The sequence below is a fragment of the Carassius auratus genome, chromosome 27, assembly GCF_003368295.1.
Source record: "Carassius auratus strain Wakin chromosome 27, ASM336829v1, whole genome shotgun sequence".
Classification (NCBI taxonomy): Eukaryota; Metazoa; Chordata; class Actinopteri; order Cypriniformes; family Cyprinidae; genus Carassius; species Carassius auratus.
The window spans coordinates 20,962,687-20,985,469 of NC_039269.1; the positions used below are offsets into that span (position 1 = coordinate 20,962,687).

The 22,783-nt window shown below is 36.7% G+C and overlaps 1 protein-coding gene across 1 annotated transcript; it reads right to left on the minus strand.

The window, feature by feature from the left end:
* Window positions 1-11,805: 11,805 nt before the first annotated feature.
* On the minus strand, window positions 11,806-22,410 carry LOC113045844 (carbonic anhydrase-related protein-like). The gene is made up of 9 exons (XM_026206540.1): window positions 21,795-22,410; window positions 20,758-20,949; window positions 17,917-18,041; window positions 17,274-17,369; window positions 17,040-17,102; window positions 16,895-16,943; window positions 16,660-16,772; window positions 14,382-14,552; window positions 11,806-12,366 (listed from the first exon to the last, which is right to left on the minus strand). The coding sequence occupies exons 1-8, from the start codon at window positions 21,865-21,867 to the stop codon at window positions 14,418-14,420; spliced, it is 846 nt and encodes a 281-aa protein (XP_026062325.1). The 5' UTR covers window positions 21,868-22,410; the 3' UTR covers window positions 11,806-12,366; window positions 14,382-14,417.
* Window positions 22,411-22,783: the final 373 nt, after the last annotated feature.

Sequence of the window (22,783 nt, forward strand, 5' to 3'; positions counted from 1 at the left end):
ACAACATAAACAAATGTTACTGCGCATGAGCGCTTTTGTGGACCTAACTTAACTTCCAGTAAACTTCCAAATAGAATCAATAACAACAGCCAAGTCCGTCTAGAGTAGATATTTTTTGATAACAAACAAAATGTTTGCTGCGTGGATCAGGTGGACTTAATGAAAATGCAAATTCATTATTTGCCAACAGGAGATGTTTTAAAGCATAGACATAAAGCGTGAGAAATAGAGGTTTCCCCTGTAACAGCTGTAAACGAAGCAGAGCTGGTATGCTCATACGCTGCTATCAGGCATCTAACATGCAAGTCTTCCTTCAGAAATACAGCGATATAAAAACACCTGTGCCTCGTTTTGATATTTAAACATATAAATGTAAGGAATTATTATTATTTAACGTGCAGTACATAACGTTACTCAATGAAGCCTTTTTGAAAAAAGTTCAGTTTTAAAATTGTGGCAAGTCTCCAAAAATAAATAAATGTATGGGAAACACATCCCACAGCACAACCACCCGAGCCCAACTTCAGTCTACTCACCACCTTGCCTTTAACTGCGTTTGTAGAAGGCACTGCAGACAACACAGACCGGAAGTTAACTTAGGTCCAGGCGCGTGCGCCCGTTGAAACCGTCTATATGAATTATGAGACCCCTATCAAGTCAATATTCCATCTAGCTAGTAGTAATATATGTTAAAAAACACGGTCGCCTTTCGTTAATAATTATAATTACGTTATACTATGATATCGAACAAGTTAGAGAACTGCATTTGAAGCTACTTTATTCAGCTAGATGTAGAACAAATGTAGATTTACATGAGAGCTAGTGCGTCTGCGTTTTACACAAGACATCATCGTTTCACAAAATATACGGATAGATAAAGTTAGCTGAATGGATGCATACCTGTTTATCAGAATGCAAGCGAGTTCGGCATCTCTCTGTAGTTTCAGCTTGTCACGAAGCTCTCTCTATCTTGGAAATGCAACTCCAATATTTACCTGTGTCTTGTTGCTTCTCTTGTCCCAAAACCATCTGGGGTCATTTATTTCACCCGTGCGTTTGCGCTTCACAGAACGTGCAGGCAAAGCATAATCATGATCCATGACTAAGTTATTGATTGAGGTTTAAATACGAATATAAACAATATAAATATAAAATATAATAGTCTCGATAAAGGCTACTACTTTTTCTTCTTTGTCTCGTCTTTGTTTCTGTTCACCTTTGTATTTGGCGGTTCCGCAGGAAGTTAGAGAAACTACAGGGGTCAAAGTTTATATGACGCCATAGACAGGCGACAAGACGGAAATAAAGAAACGTGCCGTGTCTTCTAATTAAACTATAATTTTCTCCGGATTTGAAAGTTCGTGGAAACTGTTGGGATGATGTAAGTACACAACTAAAAAATATATATAACATACATATAGTGATTTCTGCTATTTTTAAAGCAGAAAAATTACATATTGCGCCTTTAAACATGCACACGCTAGAAGATTTGAAAATCATGGTGCATCACACCCTACAAGATTCTTAAGATTATTATACTTGGGGGAGCATTTTATTGATGTTTTAACAACTTTTTTTTATTTTTTTTTTACATATGTTAGCTAGTCTGCTAGCAGCTTTCACTCACCCGGTATGTTCAAAACTGAGGCGATACCCCCCAGCGCTTCTCTTTCCCTTACGGTTGTGTTTTTGACAAATTATTCAGACAGTCGTGTTATTGCAGAATTTACACTAGCATTTTATCCATCTCCACTATCCAAGGGAACTGTGTAGCAGCTTGTTTTGTGGATGTGCATTGGCTATTGTGAAAGTAAGATGTAATCATAGCCATGATCGTCCTAATTTAAAATCCTAAATATCAAACCTGATTTGTGTGTGAGCAGATCAGGGAGATGCAAGATTCAATCTGTGAACACCATACATTACTAAATAATCTGGACTGGACATCAGAGCCGTTTGAGGCTCTCGACAAGAGGGGATAATCAGGGCTAAATTGGGCTAAAAATCCCGTAGTGTGAACCCGGCTTTAAGACCAGAATCATTAAGAAAAGCTGCAGTCAGAACCACAATCATCAAAAAGGGATATTTATTAAATTCTAGCACGCTAATGTGGTTTATGTGGATGAATAGATGGTTTTGGGCACAGATCATCAACGACTTCCACTGCAGGAATTGGGTTTAGTAGCCTACTCTGTTTTTTGTGTCTTGAGTCTTGGTGGTCTGACAGTGGACTCTTGATCAGAGGTTGTTATGAGCTAATCAGTGGGTTTAGTCAAAGATTATAGAATACCCAAGACATGACACTCGTATAGTTTTGAATGGGGAAAAATGCAACACTCAATATGGCCACTCAATAAAAGGAAGCCCCCTTCATTCTGAATGAAAGAGCCAATCGGTAATCCGTAAAGTCAGCGCATCACTACATCTACCATTAGAAGCATCCCGGTTGCTTTAGAAACATTCACCAGTCAACAGTCTTAGACATACGCTTTGGACTGTGCACTGGCTAATCTAGCCTGAGAAACAAGTTTTTATAATGCTATTTTAGCAAAAGTATAACAACATTTATGACACAGTTGTTGTCATATTTATTTGGTGATTTAAAATATGAAACATACTCTTAAGCTTAGTGAACAGTTTTGAAAAATGTGATATTCCCCCATTCAAACAGATAGGAGCTGCATAGGATGCCCGAGAGGTGTTTCAAAGATGGCCGCCGAGTGACATGACTTGTCTTAAAGAGACTTTGGTTCAGTGATGCTTGGTTAGTTCCGGAAGCTCAGCTTCAGGAGAAAGGACACGTAGTTCAGGGACAGTGGAGAATCTTATACCACTCTGATAGCCCTTTGATTCCCCTGTCACTCCCCACTTGAGGGGCAACAGACCTAGTTTGCTCTGATGATCTCTTTCTGCTGGGTCATTGCCTCTGTTAGAGTACGGCTCACAGTGACCCCCATTTAGCAGGGTCCTGCCAAGACCCCATCATTTTGTAGGTCTGTATGTTTAGACCTTCGGGTTTGAACTTCATTTTAAATTTTTTATGTGATGTACGTCTAGAAACATAAATTATTCCGTAGTGATGTTTAATCAATGCACTTCTAAAACAGTTTGATATTGATTATCCTCTAGCTGTACTTAAATGACCACTCATTGGGTTTAATTATGCCCGACTCTTTTCAAATGCACTTCTTTAATGAGGTATGTTAACAAAACGAGGAGTCCGTTGTGACTGCTATCTTGTATCATTTATCTGGAAAGGACTCCATGGGAATGTTAGTTAAAATGAAGCCTGCGAACAAAACCTGAGCCTAAGTAAGTTTAGAGGGTGATGAAATTCCAAACTTGGTAGGCTCCATGAAGCAAATTCCATCGTTTCGAGTCTCTCCCTTTCACATTTCATCATCAACACTTGTGTCACATTCACCAATTGAATGGGACATTGTCCTCCCCTCAGAGCCCAGTCTCAATAACTGCCCATTTTCTGGGTCCCTGCCCTCACACAATCACGTATCAACTCCAATCTGTCCACATAATGCTCTGCTGCCAGCTTGGAATGGCTGCTAAAACCTAGTGCCACTCCATTTGCATCCACTGCTTCTGTCCAGGGTACGATTCCCTGCGATAATAAACACCCCCTGTTGAGAAGGTGTGGGTTTGAGGGATTTTGTCACCAGAAGAAACTTATATATGCAGAATTTGTATATTTCAAAGCACGGAGCTTGTATGCCATGGTCTAACACTTGTTTTTAAAACTGTTTGCATATGTGGTGACCATACAACTCAAAGCAACTAAGAAAGATTCATTTTTATAAATGATACCTTATAATACAATTCTATGGGACAAACAATGAAGTATTTTAATGTAAGCTTGACATCTAAATAATGTTTGTATTTGCAGCAGATATGATTATACTCATCAAGTGTGCGTAAGTCAGCTGTCCGTTTCTGAGCACTATTTGCAGCTCAACAAAACATTAATATTCCTCTTAATGGCAGTTTTGTCTTCCACAGGCCTGACACTCTAGACAAGATTGTTAACATGACAAAGAGCCTTCTCAAGTAACTTTAGATTTAAAGATTAATAGTAGATTAGTGGGGATGTCAAGAAAGGAGAAATCTGATCTGCTATTTGCTTAAAAGGGTCTTATACTCATTGCGGGGGGAAAAAATGGTTCGTATTATACAATGGTCAGTTCTGGTCCATGAATTTTATTGACAGAGTGTGCAGATATTTAGTCCAGTCTATCAGTCTGTGCAATTTAGTAATTTTTTAAAAATCTTTCTGCAAGCTACATCATTAAATCAGTAAATGGAGACAAGTTACTGTCTTAATGAAAGAGTCTAATTATCAGTCGGTTTGTTCAAAACATTTATCATTTTAGAAATGAGTGAGACAATTCATTAATTCAACCAGTTCATTACAAAAATGCCTGATTTATTCAGGAGCAAAACAAGAGGCTGTCTTTAAGAGACGTAGGCTGCATCCAAAATTGCATACTTTTCTACTATATAGTAGGCAAAAAAACTGTACAAAAGGAAGTATGTCCAAATTTTAAGTACTCATAAAAGAGTAGGCAAAAAGTGCCTGGATGGCCTGCTGCTTTAAACATATGATGGACAATTTAACATCCCATCAGGCCATACTAGAGGATTTGTGAATGGCAGTAAAAATGATGCAACTGACACCATGAGTCACATGATAATGATAACATGGCAAATGTAGCACATCCAGATTACATTCATATTCTATAGAACTTTTTTAACAGTTGCAAAGTAAGTTACCTATTCAAAATACAGTGCTGGTTTTATTAATATTATTATTATTATTTGTCACACTTAAAAGATTCAGATAATCAAACTAATTTTAATATTACACAAACGTAAAGCAAGTAAATATAAAATGCAGTTTTTAAATTATGATTTCTTTTATTAAGGGAAAAAAAGCTGTCCAAACCTACCTGGCCTTACTTGAAAAATTAATTGCCCCCTCCTGTTAAATCATGAAAGAACTGTCATTAACTTTATTATTTTTGAACGCTGAGTTAAATTTCACTAGCCACACCAAGGACTGATTACAGCCAGAATCACTGATTACTGCTGAATCAAGAAATCAGTTTTAAAAGAACCTGTCTGACAAAGTGAAGCATGCTTAAAAAGCAACACATCATGCCGCGATCTAAAGAAATTCAAGAACAGATGAGAAACAAAATAGTTGACATGTATCAGTCTGGAAAGGGTTATAAAGCCATTTCTAAGGCTTTGGGACTCCGGTGAACCATGGTCAGAGCCATTATCCACAAATGGAGAAAACTTGGAACAGAGGTGAACCTTCCCAGGAGCGGCCGGCCTACCAAAATTACTCCAAAACAACCCACAACAACATCTAAAGAACTGCAGGCCTTGCTTGCCTCAATTAAGGTCAATATTCATGATTCAACAATAAAAAAGAAACTTGACAAAAACGACATCCATGGAAGTGTTTAAATGCAAAAGCCATTGCTGACCAAAAAGAACACAAAGGCTCATCTCATATTTGCCAAAAACATATCTTGATTATCCCCAAGACTTTTGGGCAAATATTCTGTGGTTGATGTGACAAAAGTTTAACTTTAGGGGAAGGTGTGTGTCCCATTACATCTGGCAAACCAACACAGCATTTCTTAAAAAGAACATCATACTAAGTCAACCATGTTGCTGGTAGTGTGATGGTCTGCTTTGCAGCTTCAGGACCTGGACGTCTTTACATAACTAATGGAATTAACAATGAATTCTGCACTCTATCAGAAAATCCTGAAGGACTTTTTCACACCAGTGGGTACCAACTCAAGAGTATTGGATTTCACAACCATTGAATTACACTGATTCATTCAGGAACAAAACAAGTGACTGCATTCATGAGTGAGCCATTGTATCATTCACTCAATCTACATTTTACATTCAAAATACTGATCCATTCAGAAAGAAAACACCCCGACTGCACTGTGTGCTGTTCAGAGACATGCAGTTCATTCTGCTTCGACATTGTTCAGAATGATTTTCATCACCGGTGCTATATTGTGAACTATCAATTTATTACTTAGTAAAGTCTTGTGTAAAAGCCACAATACTGAACATCAGCGCTCTTGCTCAAGTGATCACTACTTAAAATAGAAGCGTAATGAATTTCTGCAGAGATTCTCTTTCATATCTCAACCGCCCAGAACTGTCACTGATGTTATAACAGCCTAATTTGCAAACATAACTGATGGAGTCCGCAACTGTTACATTACAACAGAAAAATGTTGTCTGAAAACATAACACCACTCTGTTTTTATTTTATCACTGCTCGATTCTGACAACTGTTTTAACTGCCCACACATTTTAATTGCCGAGTAAACGGCAAAAAAATGATTAGAATATTCTCAAACCGAATGTTGTTCTCTTTTGGAGCCTGTGGGCAGAATTAAAGGCCATGTTCTTGTGCGCCCCCAGCCCTGTGTTGTCAAGCACACTCAATTCCATTTGGCAGTGAGTGATCAATATCTCCCTCTCTCTCTCCCCTCCCCCTCTCTTCTTCCATACTGCACATTTATATCTCCCTCATTGGCATAAAGATATGGACATTATAGCAACCCACAGCTCATTGGTTAGAAATGGTAGTTATTTTTAGAGCAGCTTAATGGAACAATAGTCATTCCTCTCCCTCTCTCTCTCTCTCTCTCTGCACACATTCTCTCTTTTGGGCACAAAGGTCATGGTGAAATGGATTAGATTTTGTTTTTTTGATTTATATCTTTTGTTATTATGTCCCTTTCAGAATCCCATTCCAGTAAAATGCTGACCTGCACCGCATATGAATTTTCTGCCATATGCAGAATATTATGTCCACAAACAGAATATACTAGAGAAACGATATCTGATTTCTTTCTGTAGCCCACTTTCTCATTAGAACACCTTATCATTAAATTCTTTTTTGCATAATACTTCTACTTCTGAGTGTCTGTGGAGGTGTAGTAGCCTGGGGCTTTGGGGACCCTTGGGATTTACTACTCCATCCCAGGAATTTCTCTCTCTCTCTCTCTCTCTCTCTCTCTCTCTCTCTCTCTTCCTCTTAACTATGGTCCTTTTCTATTCACATGCGAGAAAAAAAGAAACTAGTGATTTGATATCTGTGCTGAGGGAATGTAAAGGGACTCTCTGTCTCCATCGTGGCATACAGTATATTTTTGTTGCTAAAATGAGTAGTAGTGCAGATGGGAAATGCACCAGCTTTGCAAGGGCATTGAGTTGTCCCTCAACCCATGAAGCAACCATCTGTTTGGGCTTTAAGCTCTTTTGTATTAAAGCTGTAATAGCAAAAGGTCATTCTGGGAATGACATCAATAAACTTGCGAATTAATGCAAAACAAAAGGGGGAAGCGATACCTCTGTACTCGACGGTACATCTGGGTCCGCCAAATCTTCTGCTATGGAAACAAATCAATTAGAGCCACCGCAATTATGTCTGATGTGAACAATGAAGAATTGAATTTTACACATGTTTTGATGAATGAGTGGAAGCCATGTATAGAATGGAAGAGCCATGTAGCGTGTTGCACATCTTAAATTAAAAATCTAAAAAGCAAGTCTATGAAATTAGTCCTGCTCTTTTCCGGTTCAAAATCCGCATAATACAACTTAATCAACCATGTCTGAAATGCAAGCCCTAGTGCATTTGGCAAGAAAAACAACAAATAAACTATCCATGTGAATATTGGGAGGAGAATAATAGAAATGTCAAATGGAATAATCCTTTGTCACTGATATTTCCCCCCTGACCGTGAAAGGTCATGGCAGATCACTCAATTAGATGGCCCGTGGCCTGAAACCTTTCTATCCTGTGTCCACGCAGAAATACTCGCATACTCAGAGCTCCCCCTGCTGTTTCTTTAAAGCAGCTACAAGTGTGCTGTCAGCCCCCTGGTGCCAAGAATCCTGTCAAGCTAGACCAGAGGGAATAAATCTCTATTTATTTAAGACGGGGGAAAAAAGCCAAATAGATCTGTTATCATTCTGCTTTAAGACTATGTTCACTGGTACACTGATTTTGCACCATAAACAAAAACATACAACACAATATTTGTCATATCCACTTTGCATGCATGTTCATAAAATTATTCCAGGTTACACAGTTCAGTCATTTCTGTTCCTGCATGGAAGCACAATGTTTGATCAAAACAGGTTTGGGCAGATTTGGGACAGTGACATTCAGGGTGAAAGACACTGTCTGATTTCTGTTCATGCATCCTCTTCTGTGTTCACAATCAGTCTGTTTACTTACAGGTGTGTGCCACATGAAATGACTATTCATACACACGGTAACTATAGAAAAGCATATTGAGAATGCATATGTTTATTTAAAGAACGTCTTTGTAAAGTGAGGGATGACTGAATAAGCCTAGGGTTGGTCTAAGAGAACAATGAACATTGTTTGTAAGAGAAACTACTGTGGTATATTAATGATACTAAAATATCCCTGGTATAATATCAGTTATAGTCTGATATAGAGATTTCAGAGAATGTATTGTTCTATCAGGTGCTTCATATTGTAACCCCTAAAAGGCTCTATATTGAACCCAAATTAGCTTTTTTTAATGGTAATTTTCCATATTTTTACAGTTTATCAGTGTTATATTAATTATTAACTGTTATTAGATTTTTTTAAATGTTTTGTTTGAGATTAAACATTAAATTTTGCATGCTCATTTATCCATATTTTTTATCTCATTTTCATTTAATCATTAAAAAATATATATGTTGTTTTCCTAAGCAGACTGAATCTCAAAATAAATATAAAATGATTACTGTACATTTATAATGTTGTGATACTTAAATTAACTTTGATGCTAAAATGTACAAGGAGTTTTTAATATTTATTTTCTATTTATTTATACACATATTGGTTTAATATTATTAAGGGTCTAATTGTTACTGATTGTAACATCAAAATAATAATATTTAGAATTCAGGTATACATTTTTAAGAAAAATATTTAATACTAATATTGTGTATTTGGTAACACTGTATTGTAAGGACCAATTCTCACTATTAAATTACCTATTAGCATGCATATTATCAGCATATTAGCTGTTTATTACAGACCCATTAATGCCTTATTCTGCATGCATGCTCATATTTTAGCTCTCTTAATCGAACCCCATACCTAAATTTAATGACTAATTTACTAACTATTAATAAGCAGTAAATAAGGAGTTTGTTCAGAGAAAACTCTTTGTTAATAGTGAATATATTTTACATATTATAAAGTGTAAAAGAAAGAAAGAAAGAATGAAAGAAAGAAAGAAAGAAAGAAGTGGCTTAGGGGTATGGGTATATAAAATCATTAGCTCAAGTATAAAAACAATAGCAGTGAATGGACAGTCCTCATAGTGATAGAAAAACAAACTGTGTGTTTGTGTGTGTGTGTGTCTGTTTGTGGGTGGGCATGTTTTTGTGACATATCAGGACACAACTTTGTATAATGACATGGGTATGACACAGGTATTACAAGGAGAGGGTGACTTATGAGTACATAACCCATGTCCCCATTTTTCAAAACGCTTATAAATCATACAGAATGAGGTTTTCTGAGAAAGTAAAAATGCACAAAGTTCCCTGTGAGGGTTAGGGGTAGGGGTAGGGTTGGTGAAGGGCGATAGAATATACAGTTTGTACAGTATAGAAACCATTACACCTATGGGATGTCCCCACTTTTCACAAAAACAAACGTGTGTGTGTGTGTGTTGGTGTGAATGCACGCTTGTTTCTCATGTTTGTTGTTCCATTCTAGACTGATAGGATTTGTGACTGATTGTTATAATCTGCCTCTGTTTCAGGCCCTAGGGAGAGCTATTAACACATTAACATCTGTATCTTGTTTATTTGTCATGCTATAATTTCCCTCTAATCAAGTCTTAATAACGACAAGAGGATTGAGGAATTAGCTGTCTGATGGGCATTGTGCGAATCTTCTTGCTGATTACTGGAGTGAAACACTTCATTTAGCGTGACACACTAGGTTGACTGCCTCAATTAACCATTCACCATGATGTCAGAGCATGACGATTTGCTCATCGAGTGTGTTTGAAGATGAAATCTCCTCTCGTGCACTTCACCCACAGCATTAAATGAGGAGCCACCCATAAACGTTCACATCCTCATTAAAGAGTTGATGATTCTGATCTTTGATGTGAAACTGCTATCAGCTTTACATAATCGATAGAGAGATTTTAAGTCTTTAAAGTGACCCTAGTGCTATCTTTTTGTCGATTTGTGTAATGTATCTAATGATATTTGTTGCTGTCTTTTTTTTCACAGACAGCTGAGGGCGCTGTAGCGCTTTTCACTAAACACAGCCGTCTTCGGTAGCTAGAAGAAGTATCAGCCTAAAAATCATAGAGTGATATAACAACTACATCTCTTTATACAGCCGTTACGACTAAAAAAATTCTAAGTCCAATTCTATGTCTGTGTCTTCTCTTCTATGTAATTTGTGGACCTACAGCAGCAACACACCACAACATGCAAGATAATAATAGTACTAGGCCTAACTACTTATGTGACTTATGTGAAATGGTAGTGTTGGTAAAAACCATTGTGCTGCATAATGTACCATGATTGTGTATGTGCCATGGTACTTTGGATCTTACCTTGGTATTCTGTTCTACAGTTTCTACTGTTTACCACAATTACATGCCTTTTCAATGCAAACAAACAGGTGTGGATCCTCTGTATTCAGAAGACAAACAGTTTGCTTCAATGTACTGTTTTAGAAGCTTTGAAGCTGCTGGGTGGAGCTGCATATGCTAGTTGCTATGGGGGATGTTAATATTTCCTTGTGGATCAGTGGAATAGGTAATGCAATTACAATAAAATCAGTAAGTTTGCTTCATGTCAACGCCCTAAATGACAGCATGCTACATTATAATACACAGTCATGTTTTTGCTGTAGCTTTTGTATGGAAAGAAGTATGATGTTATTCAGTTGAAGCAAATATTCAGTAAGGTTTCCTTATATGAAACCAAAGTTTCAGAGATTTAAATAGGTCACTTGATGAAACATCAGTAATGTTATTTTTAAAGCAGACATAAAATAACTATAATAATAAAATAATTAAATGAAAATTAGGCATTGGCAATTTACTGTAATAAGTTTAGGATAACATAGTAAAATTATTAAAACTGAAATAAAACAAACTAATATATATATATATATATATATATATATATATATATATATATATATATATATATATATACTTTATTTGCACAAAAGTACTCCCCCCTACCCCCACCCCACCAAATATCCAATGAGAATCTCATAGAAAGGACACTGTGCTTTCTATTGTAAATGTTAGGCTGTATATGCATACTCCTTACATGTCAGTTGTTATGATGACAAGAGGTTTTCAAGGTATGCATAATCAGTTCTTTTCACCTAAACGTGGTTTCCCATGAGAACAGCAGAGTCTGTGGTTGTTCAGGTTTCAGAAATAATATGACATACAGACACATATCTGTCAATGAATCATGTTTCTTTTTTGTGGGACTACAAAAAAAAGTACAGCACTGCTAAAAAAGTTATGCAGAGCAAGATAATGAAAGACCAATAGACTAGTTATCTATTAAACTGCTGTATGCCACCTGCTGAGCACTGAATCTGCAGATCTAAGCGATACAGCTATCTATCAAAATAAATTTTAAACAAACAATATAACTATATGGTCCTTCATATTCTGTTCGTTCAATTGGTAAAGAAAAAAAAATACACCCATGAATGCAGTCTTTGGAGCTTGAATCGGTTAATTCAAACAGCATTAATTTATTTCAGTGCTAATATGTAAAAGCATTCAATGTACAGACATTTATATGACTTAACTGATTCTGATAATGTCAAATTATGTATCAGAATATCAGAAATAATCAAACAGTGTATGGAACTGGTCTGTCTACATTACATGTCAGTCTTGTGCTGTGTAGTATGATGTTCCTATAAAGCCACATTTATAGGACTACACACATGCAACATATTGTTGTTAAACTTCTTAACTGCAGTATTATAACAATATTAATCAAGTGTTAATATACCCTTTCACTTTTCCATACAAGCTTATCACCAGGCTTCTCTATCATGCTCACTAGCTTCCACGCGTTTACATGAAATCCAGTATAATTGTGTTTTTAAATGAACATTAAAAGCAGCATTTTGCACACATCAGGGCCATACTCAGGATGGTTAACTACAAAACAATGCCCAAGCAACTCTACAGGAAGTGATGAACTTTCAAACTTTCACTTTAGCCAGGACATTGTACAGCTTTCATCTCTGGTTCTTCATCATTCTAATCTCTGAAAAAAAAGAAAAAAAAGTTGAACTCTACATGCATACACACACACACACACACACACACAGTATATATAGATTGATAGATACTGTATGTATGTATATATAGTATAGGCTTAGTAGTAAGGCTTTACCATTACTTTCAGAATGGGAGTTTTTTTTAATTAATTCTACAGTACTTAAATTGGAAGAAAATAAGGATCTGTGGATCCCTAATTCTCATACCAATCACACATTGCTGATTTGTGAGGCAGTCATGTGACCAATAGATATCTTTTACACCTGAACAATATCTTGTCATGCATGTGTTCTCTGTTACTTGGCACAGAGGAAGTAGTGTGTTCATGTGTGTGTGTGTGTGTGGGGGGGGGGGGTTTAGGAGTGAGGTGGAGAGAGAATTAAAAAATGTAAGAGCAATGGAAAATGGGTGTACGTGTCATTATATAAATATGTATGTGCGCCAAAAAAAAGAAAAACATGTAGCTGAAAATGGTCTTAACATTACTAATTTGCCTAGAGGAGAGTCAGAAGGTCTTTCAGATGCAATTAGTGAGGAGGCATATAATTGCCTAATCTGTTGACATCAGTTTTACTCGTTAGTAGTGATTCAGCTAATTTACATCCTGATATTAGTCTCATTTACTGACAGTTCATGGTTTGAAGATGATTGCAACATACTTGACCTACTTGGGTATTTTTTATATAAAATGAGGGAAGTGATAAATGATGTCTACTCCGTGGTTTGAAGGGTTCGTTTATTGTGGTATTTACAGCTCATAGCTTGTATGAATCAATTTTATGATCCAAATCTGAGGTGAAGAACATTATTTAATCATAATTTCAAACAAACATGAAAACTGTTAATTTGTGCCGAAAGTGAGAAGAGTGCTGGAGTAGCTCCGCTCAACATTATTATAAGAAACTATATTAAAAGTAATTTAGTTAGCTGAAACTCTATGCATCCTCAGGCCATTTATATTTGAACAGATTAAGATAAATTTAACATGACATCATTTGACATGGGTGCCATCAGAACGAGAGTCCAAAACAGCTGATCAAAACAACCAAATAATCCACAAGTGATCCACACTATTCCAGCCCATCAATCTCGTGAAGCAAAAAGCTGCATGTTTGAAATAAACAATAAAATTGCATTCTCCAGTCATCTCATCTGAATCAAAATCTGGGCAGATAAAGCACTGCTTATAAACCAAGACAGTCCAGAACAGTATCAAAGAAACACGTCAGTGGAATTTAGTGTGAGAGGACAACAGGGGATTGGCTTTTTTTTCACTGGAGAAAGCATAATTATAGATTATGGGCTCATTTCACAAGATTTTAAATGATTGACAGGATTATTGTTATGATTTAATCAGCTGGTCAGGCCTGAGGGTGAGTTTCAGCATATTTTCATGTTGTAGTGAACTATTCCTTTAAACTTTCTGCTTTGAAGACAAGTGTAGTATACAAACAGAGTAATACTTCAGCTTACTCTAGCACTGCATCATCATGGCCTAAATTAGTCTGCTCAAAGTCTCATTTCAAAATGAGTAATATGCAGGCAGACCCAGGTGTCCCCTTGAGAGCTCTAGAAATAGACAGATCTATACACAATTCTGCAGCTAGTCCTAGATCAGAAGGAAGTGGGTTACTCTATTACTCTGACTCTTGCAGCACGCTATTATATAGTGATGCCAATACTGCTAAGAGAACTTGGCCTATTTCCATTAAGCCACTGCACACTAAGCAGGAGCTTTGGTATAGTTATTGGTCATATGGAGATGAATCTTCAGTTTTGCTTAATTCTGGAAGTACTAACAGGTTTGCATTCTGAAAATCCAGGTGGGCTCTTGATTCAACCCAGACAATGAGACATTTAATCAGCTAATGTGAGGAGCCTAATCTAGCTCCTCCTTTACAATGAGCAGCCGAAGCCATACATAAGCCATCGCATTATGCTCAAATGAGGGCGCTCCGCTTGAATAAACAAAGAACAGAATACAATCTCCTGACAATTTACCCATGGCCGATTAAAATGGATCCTATAGAGGGGGTTTTACTGGAAGGCTGCCCTGACCACCCTGTCACTCAGGGGCTGGGTGGGTCTGAAGTTGTCCCCCAGCATCCCGTCATTGCCTTCTGGAAGCTCTGCTCCTTTAATATGGGACCTGAGACGGCGAAACTCCTCAATCTGGGACAGAGAAAAGGGTTGAATGTTAGTTGAAAGAAGGCCAGTATTCACCTGTGGGCACTGGTGCGGGAACAAAAAAACAACCAAAAAAAAAAAACAGTCATAAATTGCACAAGTATATTTGTAGCAATAGCCAACAATACATTGTATGGGACAAAAAAAAAAAGTATATTATGCCAAAGTAAAGATCATGTTCATGTTCCTTGAAGATATTTTGTAAATTTCCTTCTGTAAATATATCAAAACTTAACTTTTTTATTAGTAATATGCATTGCTAAGAACTTCATTTTGACAACTTTAAAAGCGATTTTCTAATTATTATTTTTTTGCAACCTCAGATTCCAGATTTTAAAATAGTTGTATCTCAGCCAATAATTGTACTATCCTAACATCATCAATGCATACATCAATGTAAAGCTTATTTATTCTGCTTTTATAAATCTCAATTTCAAAAAATGCACCCTTATGATTGGTTTTGTGGACGACAGGGTCACAAATATATTTCATACATGAACCTGTATTTTGCATTATATTTTTTAAATATTTTTGTGCATATGAAAAATTACAAATTCAGTTTCTTTGGAACAAATATGAATATTTACAATCAAATAAATTAACAAATTATTCATTTATAATGATTTATATAATCACTTTACCAACATTATCTGGATACAGTACATTATCCACATTAAGCTGTACTGTATAAAATAAAATTAATAACATGTAAACTATATTATCGACCAGCTCTATTCTGATGAATGCAACTATAAGGCATAAACTTAAGAAGATATTATAAACATTAACATCTTGACTTTCTGTAAAGCTTTCTGTGACAAGCGATATGCAACCCCATTCTTTTACTTTCTTATGTGAGTGTTGAATGTGGACCCTGGGTGTGAGCTTTTTTGCAAAATGATAAAGCAAGAGTATCTTTTCCTCCTATTCACTATTATATCTCCCTTGTAACTTCTTTTTATAATATTCTGAAGGATTTGTTGAAAGTCATAACATAAGCAGGGTCAGATACCCTGTTCAAGTACAAAACGGGGATAACATATCAGTGTTGCATGTTGACTTACTCGGAAATGGAATCAATTTATATCAAACATGTTATTATAGTCATCAAACACAGACAAGACCCTGACCTGCTTTCATGCTTGACCTCAAAATCAATATATGACTGGCATTTACTTGAAAGTACCCCTGCCCTGCCAGTCATTGAGATCAAAGATAATGCAGTTGCAGACAAACAGCGTATTGTTCTACAACTTATGATGTATATCACTGTGGTAAACCCCACCCTGTTAAAGTCACGTCAAGTCGGTTTATGATTTCCCCTTTTATGTATTTATATAAATTAATGTTCTAACAAATGAAGAGGCATTATGCACTGGTTTAAGTCTGGGGTCAGCAAAATTTAGATATTTGAAAGATATATTTTTACCCAGCAAGTATACACTGAACTGAATTGATGAAGTAAAAAGTGGCAGTAAAGACATTAATAATGTTACACTTAATGTACGCTTTGAGTTCGGGGACGCTGAGTCTCGATCGGGAGGAGATAAATAATCGTAATGACATCACACGATAGAGGATTCTAGGACAAAAACTTTTGCAACAAGCCGCGAATCGGGCCACACCCAAAATATGTCTGGTGGGGACATTTGCACAATATTTACTTTTTAATAAACCTACAAGTTTATATGGTTAAGAGAAAAACACTAAACACTAAAATCTCACAAAACGCATATTAAAAAACAAGGAGCTCACAGTAAATAAAGTATACATAGACTACAATATAAACAATTATGAATATTTAATTGGTTCTCCCTAGTATTTGATTAGCAGCCATTCTCATGTGCATGCATCAATAAACATGTTTCTTTGCATTATCACGAATGACAGAACTGAAATGCGTAACACATAAACACTCTCCAAGCACAGCTAAGCAATATGCTTAGAATATCTACATAAACTCATCATTATGTTTGAATAGAGCAAAGATAGCAATTATCCTAGTCCAGACACTTAGCCACTCCTATATATATGCTATTTTACATACATATTTGAGTAATAGTAATATTTAATAATAGCTGTGAGGTGTTACCTGCATCTGAGAGATGGTAAGGGGGTAACGGTAAAGAATCCAGGTGACGTTCTCACTACAGGGTGGTGTGGTTAAAGAGCCCTCATAAACCCAGTAATCTCTTAAGAGAGGATCTAAGGAGGCGGACCAACCAATGGAGACAGTTAGATACACACAGATACACATATATAAAGATACTGTCAGCAAAGATCAAATATAAAAATGCAAATATCAGTATAACAGATATTGAATTTACCAGGCAGTAATGTGTTGGGGTTAAAACATGGAATTATTTTTGTCTTTCCCTGTACACACACACAAAATACATTTTAGGTCACAAGCATATGAGTCGTATTTTTGGCTATAGTCTCTAGTGAGCCACTTATACTCATTCTGCTCACCTTATACTGCAAGTCCTGCAGGACGTCTGTGATGGCCTTCAGCCCAAGATGTTCCTTCCCAATCTGCATAGAACAAATTAGAGCACCATTGTCACACAATTCCAAGACACAAAAAACAGCCTTTCTCCTGAAAAGTTCTCAACATTTACAGCACTAAAACCACGTTTATTTACAAAACATTTTTGGGTAGTTTTGTATCTGGTATGATGGCCTCCATGAGGTGAAGTGTGATACCTGCACAAACAGGGCGATGATAAGAATGCCTTTTTTCTTGCCCATGGCTTCCTCCACGCCATTGAATAATGTAGAGTTCCAGTGGATTAGATGAAGCTGTGAGAGATATTTATTATTAATTGAGTGTTCTGACCCTAACTCTGAAATTAACATATACTCAAAGTATGCCAAATTATGAAGGTGAGGATGCCAATTCTTTTTTTGTGTTGACTCGCAGTTGTGCTAGCAGGTTGAAAAATATGGTAACACGTTAAAAGCGTGTCCTTATCTTTCTCATTGTGTACAGAAGACCAGGAGTAGGAGAGCAGGTGCCAGGAACAGGTGATAAATCCCACTTTAGAGCATGTGGTATTGTTGTTTTTGGATTGAGCTCCCAGTTTATGGTTTTGTAGCTAAAAAGACTTCCTTCCTCATAAGTCAAATGGATACAGCAGCTGATGTGCTGGTGTTACTTGCATTGCTTCTGCAGAGTGAACACTGTGGCCTGTTGATATAGGCCCCAAAATAAATATGTGCTGTTTATTTGTGTGGTGTGAAGCAGGCTTGTTTTAATCTGTCCTTTAAACATCAGAGAGTGTAAGTAAGTGAGAGAACCAATAATAGAAGTTGATGATATGGCCAGAACTGGCGGAGTGACACTGACCTCCATAGGAAAAGCCTTGAAGTTGACAGTGTGTTCAGATCCCCTCTGGTTCTCTTTGCCCCAGTGGAAGCGCACCTCGCTCAGTTCATACTCATGGTCACTAGGGAGCGGACCCCCAGTCACAACTGAAACAGCATTACAAAGTTCACAGGAAAGAGAACAGGATAAAATGACATAAAAACAAACTCACTGTACATATATGTTTCTCACAGACAGCAGATTTATGTCATTTAAACTCTCTGTGACCAACAAAAGCAAAACATCTTGTGATGCCACTAATGTTTTTTTTTTTTAAAGAGATAGCTCAGCCCAAAATGAAAATTCTGTCATTATTTAATTGCCCTGATGTTCCAAATAATGGACAATCAATAAATGGATAAATCACATCCAAGGCAGTTATAATGCCTGATATTTTAACTGCCACCTATCTCTCAAGTGGACCATTGACAATCCCAATTGAGATTGTAGATAAAGTGTCAATGCTCCATTTAAGAGATAGGTGGTGGTAATGCACTTTTAAGTCTGCGATCTGCTGTAAAGCAAGAAGAAGAAGACGCATCACTCGCAGGCTGAAAAAGAAGAGGCGAACATGCTCATGACAGTTCAGACATTGCGGTGAAAATCAGAGGTAAAAACTATATAAATACTGTTCAGTTTCTAGCACAGATCGATGGTTTTATATCTTTACACATCAGTGTATCATCACAAGCCGCAGGGTTTAATTTGGTTTTGTTTGTGTATGTATTTCTCAAAGCCGTGATTCCACTCCACTTACATTATAGGACTGACAGACTGCAATGGTTTCTTTTAAAAATCTCCATTTGAGTTCTACTGAAGATACAAAGTCACCTACATCTTGGATGCCTTGGGGGTAAGCAGATAAACATCAAATTTTCATTTTTGGGTGAACTATCTCTTTAACAGTGTTGAACAAGTTACTCGGAAAATGTAATCAAATTGCTGATTACTGATTACTCCTTTTAAAAGTAATCACGTTACTGTTCTGATAACTTTATTTCAAAAGTAATTAGTAATTAGTTACATTACTAGTTACATTACTTTTTTTCTTTATGAAATTTATGAAATCCCAGCATACACACTCCCAATAAAAATTTGTTATTACAGCATCAACATTCACAGAACACTGTTATTTTTAACTAAAGCAAGCGGCTGCTGCATGCATGGTTTGGCAGAATGCAAGCAAAGAGTGCTGCATTTATAATCTCTAAAAGACATCTCAGTTCATCGCAATCTCACAAATCTCTGTTATAACACAATAAATATATGCATAATTAATATTTCATAATGTCTACAATTCATGTGTTATAATGAGTGGAAATGTGAGCATGCAAATTTCAGCACCGCAAATCTCAACGCTGCAAACACGTGTTATAGCCTAAATAGAAACTCTCTGAACTTGTGCCTGCTAACCATTTATATTTTATATTATTTCATGTTGCACTTTTTACAATCTCTAGATTATAAAACACTGCATTCTGTCAGCAATGTAACGCGGCAGTAATGTATAGAGACCTCGGCTTATACCTATACTCTAATTACTATTTTGAAATTATAACGCGTTAGATTACTAAGTAATGCATTACTGCCCAACACGGCTCTTTAATAAGTACTAATAAACAGCCAGTATGTAATTAATAGGCATACTGATAAAACTAGTTAATAATGAAAATTGGTCTAAAGTGTTAGCCAATTCTTTTAGTTTTAGTTAAGTATAACCCTGCACCTGACCTCTGAACTATTATTATCTTTTGTAATCAAATGAAATTGTGTGAACAAAGTAAGATTTAAAGTGTCCCATTATGCCATTTTAACGGTTCCTTATATTGTTTTGGGAGTCTCCAAGGTAAAGAAATGCTTTTGTTTTCTCAAAATATGCATTTAATATGACCTAATTTTCCAGAGATTCTCAAATGATTCATTTAAAGCAGTTCAAGTCTCTCTAAACACCTCCTTTCCATGAGCCTGCTCTGAATGGTCAGATGGCTTAGTCTGTTGTGATTGGTCTACGGCGTACAGCGCGTGTTGGAAAAGATATGCCCATTTCAATTTTGAACGCTTTATAAAAAATATAAACATCTATTATATATCATACTAACAGGTTGTGATTCATTGGAGTAGAGAGTCCAAATAAGCAGGATTTGTCTAACGACTCGTTTCAGCTGTTCAAAGTTGATTCTTTATTTTGGGAGACAATAACTTAATTTATCGTGCACTTTCAGCTTTTCATCTTTGCAGATCGTTTACATTCACATACAGCTACATTACACACTGCATGAAATGGCATAATAAGGGCACTTTAAGATGTTTTACACTCTAAAAAAATTGCCTAACTCAGTGGCTGGGCAGAAGTAGCCCCACATAGGGTTGTTTCATGGGTTTGAGTGTAGTTTCAGCTGTCAGTGAGATTGACCCAGCCACTAACCCAATGCCTGTGTAAAACAGAAACTACCCATCACTGGAAAAAAATCAACCCAACATATGACCAAACATGCTCAATCCAGCGGTTGGGTCGAAAAAATAAGTGTAGTAATAATCCACTAATTTATTCATATTTACAATCCACATTTACTCTCTTTCTAATGCTATAATGCTATTTTTGAATTTGCTCTAAAGTTCCATAGAGTTCTTTTTTTGGTGCTTTTATGGGACCTTTTGCTGTTGTCTGTCCTTTTTGGGAACTTTAGTCAACTGTAGTTAAAAAAACTATTTTGGTATTCAAATGAAAAAAAGTATAATTTTGAATGACGTTAGTAAACAAGGCAGAAAGAGGAGAAAATAATGGCAGAGTTATAATTTTTTGTAAACGTTCAGCTGTTATACCTGATTTGGACTTGAGCATGATCCTCACAGTATGACCGTCGTTAATGACTTCACAGTCCCTGCAAACGACATAGTTGGGGTTAAGCCCCACCTCCAGGAGCCGCGGGTCATAGCGGGCCTCCCTAGAGTTCAGGTTTATGGGGGACTGGTACTCTCCATTTGCCTCAGGAAACAGAAGACCCCATTCAACACCTGAATTCATGCACAAAAGACAAAAACAATGATTCAATCAACCTTTAAATAGTGATAACATTTTCTTCTAATGCAGTTATCAAAGCATAATTATCTTGCGGTCCTTGTTCATGAACCACGAGGCTGCTGCTAAACCTTGAAACTTTTGCAACAATCAAACTTTTGCATCATGATACTTTGTGTCAATTCACACATAAAATATTAGATAATAAATACTGGTCCATTTTTTTTGTCCCAATGCTGAAACTTAAAAAAATCAGCCAGAGCTCCAGTGCCTCAAAGTCATTACTGAGGAGTCCAACAGGAATAGCAGACACAGGGGGATACAGGATGTGCTCATTTTTTTCCTTTCCTGCTTTTCATCTCACCCTGTCTATATGTATTACTTGTTTTTTCTTTTCTTTGACTATTCACTGCATGTGTTTGATCTATAATCCCACTAGTAAAGAATACATATTATATACAGATGAACACCATTAGAAATAATAGAAATAAAGCTAGGAAAAAAGACTCTCTTCACAAAAAACAAAAAACAAATCTTGGTCTAAATAGTTTTTTTTAAACATAATAAACATGCATTATGCTATTTATGCACTTTACAAGTTAAAAATACAGAGTGCATATTCAAAAAAAGTTCTAAAGCGGTTATAAAGTGACAGCATTGTGTGTGGTCACAGTTGTCTAATTTTGTCTTTGTATTTAAAGAATCGGTAGTATATGTATGTATTTCAGGCGAACTGAGACGGGGTTGTTTTCAAAGTAAGTCCTGATCATGGGTGTGACAATAAAGTTTCATGTTTCACAAAGAGGAGATTTAGCCAATGATTCTCTCATTGAATCCTTACCTTCTTCATAGCCCCAGTCCAGCTCATCTTTGCCAGGGTAGTTATCGGTCTCCTCAATAACATTATCTGCCATGCCAACTGAATTTTCTTTTCTACAGCTTTCAGAACAACTTTCGTTCTGTCCTGAGCAGATGCCAAAAACTACTTCTTACTGAGCCTGTTTTCAAAGTGAAGTCTTCCTCGTGGTTTGCTCAATTCCCACCCATAAAACATGAAGAAAGTGGTCTATAACAATACAAGTGATAGTGAATGAACTCAATAGCTTCAAAGACTCAATGTCCACGCTGAGACTGCAGCCAAAGGAAACCGGTCGTCATTCCATTGAAGATGAGTTTTCTTCTCCTATGATGAGTTTCCTTCTCCTATGCTCTTCTAGGAAAGTTATCCTCTCTGTACCAAACAAAAGTAAGTTCACAAACTCACTCTCTTAGCTACCACAGCCCACACTGTTCCCCCACAAGCCATCTGATTGGCTGCGTGCAGTGACTCTTAAGCCTCTGATGTTGCACCATAGAAACAGCTCAGCAGTCTGGCCTGGTTTAAAGTCAGGCCACAGAAGCACAGTGCACATTGGCAGCAATGCAGGAGTGATGTTGCTCTTGGAGAGTTCCTCTCACAATGGAGGAAATAGGTGTGGTTAAAAACACCCACCAGGGGGAGGGTGAAGAAGGAGAGACTGAAGAGAGGGAAGGTCTGATATTGTTTGCTTTGCACATTACTAATGGTGATTTCAAGGTAAGGATGAAAAAGGCCTGTAAAGTGCTTTCCCTTTGCTGATGGTTATTATTCTAGCTTGTTCTTTTCTGTCCACAAGTGAAACAACTTTCCAGAGACAGCTCTACCAACTTTAATCAGAAGTTTGCAGGAGACCATGTTGTTTGTCAGCACCGTCAAATTTTTATCTTGGTTCTACAATGCTAATTGTTATTTTATCAGCTGGCCAAAAGTAGCTCATGCTATCAAGAACTGTTTGAACTTCCACTAAATGG

Coding starts and splice junctions, on each gene's coding strand:
- LOC113045844 (XM_026206540.1), bottom strand. CDS start 21,867: ATGGCAGATAATGTTATTGAGGAGACCGATAACTACCCTGGCAAAGAT. Junction 16,773..16,894: donor CCCCAACACATTACTGCCTG/GTAAATTCAATA, acceptor CCGCCTCCTTAG/ATCCTCTCTTAAGAGATTAC. Junction 14,553..16,659: donor TTACCATCTCTCAGATGCAG/GTAACACCTCAC, acceptor TCTCTGTCCCAG/ATTGAGGAGTTTCGCCGTCT.